This window comes from Nylanderia fulva, unplaced genomic scaffold, assembly GCF_048542155.1.
Source record: "Nylanderia fulva isolate GAGA-0341 unplaced genomic scaffold, ASM4854215v1 Scaffold382, whole genome shotgun sequence".
NCBI classification, from domain to species: domain Eukaryota; kingdom Metazoa; phylum Arthropoda; class Insecta; order Hymenoptera; family Formicidae; genus Nylanderia; species Nylanderia fulva.
The window spans coordinates 1,080-4,464 of record NW_028190458.1 but is presented as its reverse complement, the minus strand read 5'-3'; the positions used below and the strand labels follow the sequence as shown (position 1 = coordinate 4,464).

General features: G+C 31.8%; 1 protein-coding gene across 1 annotated transcript; it reads right to left on the bottom strand.

Moving 5' to 3' along the window:
- Positions 1-1,344: 1,344 nt before the first annotated feature.
- On the bottom strand, positions 1,345-2,300 carry LOC114941879 (uncharacterized). The gene is made up of 3 exons (XM_029317036.2): positions 2,047-2,300; positions 1,806-1,922; positions 1,345-1,684 (listed from the first exon to the last, which is right to left on the bottom strand). The coding sequence occupies exons 1-3, from the start codon at positions 2,268-2,270 to the stop codon at positions 1,384-1,386; spliced, it is 642 nt and encodes a 213-aa protein (XP_029172869.1). The 5' UTR covers positions 2,271-2,300; the 3' UTR covers positions 1,345-1,383.
- Positions 2,301-3,385: the final 1,085 nt, after the last annotated feature.

Sequence of the window (3,385 nt, the reverse complement as noted above, 5' to 3'; positions counted from 1 at the left end):
CGGGGACGTGGTCGAGGACGCGGACGTGGCCGCGCACGCGGCCGCGGACACGGACGAGGAAATACTATATATATTAACATGTAAAATATATATAGCTGCTATATAACGTGTAGTTAACGTGAATGTTACATGTAAAGTACACATTAATAGTAATTTCTCATTTATATATATAACTTTTGTATTATAACATATGTTACATTGTAGTTGTATTGTAATTACATCTTAGATATCATTGTAACTCATCGATAGATATAGTAGGATGCTGAAAATAATTTTTCGATAAGTTATTATGTTATCTGGAATATAATTATTGTAATATAACTATAATGTAACATATGTTATATTACAAAATATTACTTTTACGATGGGAAATTACAACTAATATGTACTTAATATTTAACATTTACGTTAATTACACATGTTATATAGCAGCTATATAAATAAATGTAATGTTATTATAATAAATAATTATATTATAAAAGAAACTATATTGTAATTATTATTAATGTATTTTTATTAATGTAATAAATGTAATTATATATCAATATATATACAGTATATATCAATATACACATTAGCTCTCTCTCTCTCTCCCCCCTCTTTCTCCCCCTCTTTTTCCCTCTCTCTCTCTCTCTCTTTATCTATCTATCTATATCTATCTATCTATAACTTGTGTTACTGCATGATATAAATGTATGTATGATAGAAAGGAGGGGAGAGAGAAGAGAGAGCGAGAGGAAGAGGGAGAAAGAGAGAAGGAGAGAGAAAGAGAGAAAAAGGGAGGGAGAAAGAGGGAGAGGGAGAGAAAGTGAGAGGGAGGGAGGGAGAAAGAGAGAGAGAGAAAGAGAGCAGAGAGAGAGAGAGAGAGAGAGAGAGAGAGAGAGAGAGCGAGGGAGCGAGGGAGCGAGAAAGCGGGAGAGAGAGGGAGAGGAAGGGAGAGGTAGGGTGAGGGAGGAGGAGAGGGGAGAGGGGGGAGAAAGAGAGAGGGAGAGAGAGAGAGAGATGTATAATCTTGACATATTAACAAATAATAATTATTTAATCTTTTATAATTAATTGCGTTATAAGAAAATATACAAGGATTTGCGAGAAAATTTATTTGATTTTCTATACAAAAAATTTTATTGAAAAAAAATTAATTTGCTAACAAAAGAAATCGAAAATTATAATCACTGATATGTAAACATGTTTATACAATTTGTTTATACAATATATATATATTTTTAACTCGGTAACTCTTGAATTATTGTAATTCATATATATGCTACGTTATCAATTTTACTTAAGGCAAAGTACAATATGCTTGGTTGTAGTAAGTTGTTCATATATTGAATTTGGCTTTGATTTTTCGAGAATTTTCTCATAGTTCATGTAGGCTATAATTTAACTTGAAATGAGATTTATAACACCCGATGGTATTGTTGCTGTTGAAAATATGTCACAATATTTTACTAGAGTGCACACATCTGGATTACATATCACAATGACAGCATTGCCAGTAATTAAACATTGTGTTAACTCGCGAAATAGAGTAACTGCATCTTTCTTTTCAAGAAAAATGACACCTTTTGGTATACGAATTTTTGTTACTTCAAATTTGTCATTCTGATGACAATTCACGTGATTCTTATAGTAATATGCCAATTTTATCCAATGAGATATTTCATTCGCTAATAAAGGTTCACTATAAGAGAAAGAAAAGAAGGAAATATTTATAAAATTATCAAATATATGAATAGTATTAAATAAAAATTAAGAAATATAAAAACTTCAATAATTTGTGTAAATTACTTGTGTACACGTACTTAGTTTGTAATATTGACGTAAGCTTGGATAATATACATATTTTAGAATCAATAGACTTTTCTGTCCAGATTCTAAATCCTTCTGTAGCTAACTCAACACATTTCTCAAAATCTCCTCTACAATATTATATATGTATATATATTAATCGATTAAGTTATAAATGTTTAATGTAATGTTATTAAATTTTTTTAATTTTAAAAGTTATAAAATAATGTCAGAGAAATGTGTGTATATCTGTACCTTGTTGCATTTGCCAGTAAAATACCATTGTGTTCCCAATATATATCATCGATAGGTTTTTGCCACATACCACCATAAAACAGATTATAAATTGTACCTAATTTTGGATTTAGTATCCACGTATTATTAGATTTTTCACTCATATATTCAACTTGAGATAAGAGTTTATATTTAAATTTGCATAGTTTTGTGTAAGATATCAAGATACCAGCACAAAAATTCATATGTGTATTTATGAATACAATATTTCCCTGAAAAGAATAAGAATTAGTTTTATAATTAATTTGGTAATAACTAAATCAAAAGATTCAATTTATGTATGTAGGTTAAACTGAACCTATGTGTCAATCACAATGTGTCAAAACATCATTCATGGAGCGACATCAACGCTATCTTGCAATGAATGCTCGAAATGGACATTTTCAAATACATGCGCATTGAGAAGGTCGACGACGACGACCAAAATTTATAACAATTTTTAAGAAAAACAAAGTTTAGATTATAATATCTCCGTTAATAAAGCACATAGAGAAAAAATAAAGGCACTTTCTTTTGTAATTCAAACCTAATCTATCAATTGAGCATAATAAGAACTCGATCGCTTCAGCCGTTATTGCATAATTGAAATATATGATGTTCTCAGATGTCAGACTCGCGTTATAATACACGGTGTGCCTCGCTGCGCAAAGCGTCGTTTTTTGACTTGGCGCGAGACACTACCGTGTCTCTTGATATGCGAGCCCCGTGATCTTGGTAAAAAAAAAGGAACGGCGTATCGATTATGCGTAGATTACCGGCGACTAAATCAAAAGATTGTAAAAGACTGCTATCGCCTGCCGCGCTGATCGATGATCAGCTGGATCGGCTGCAGAATGCGAAAATCTTTACTACCTTAGATCTTGAAAATGGATTTTTTCATGTCAAAGTATACGAAGATAGCCGCAAATATACGGAATTTATTACGTCTGATGGACTAGGTACGAATTTTTAAAAATGCCATTTGGCTTGTGCAATTTACCGGCAGTTTTTCAAAAATTTGTAAACGTTACTTTTCAAGATTTTATTAACTGACATACATGGACGACTATTGTGTCGTCTGAAAATTACGGGAAGGTTTTAGAAAAACTTAAGCGGAGTAACAGGGCGAGTAAATCCGGACTAGCAACTGGAATAAATGCTATTTTTTAAAAACAAAAGTAAAGTTTCTGGGACAGGAAATAGAATTGGAACCGTCAGAAGCGAAAATAAACGCGGTTACGAGATTTCCCGAGCCGAGAAATATAAAGCAAGTTCAAAGAGCTTTGGGTTTATCCGGTTATTTCCGAAAATGTATTAGTGG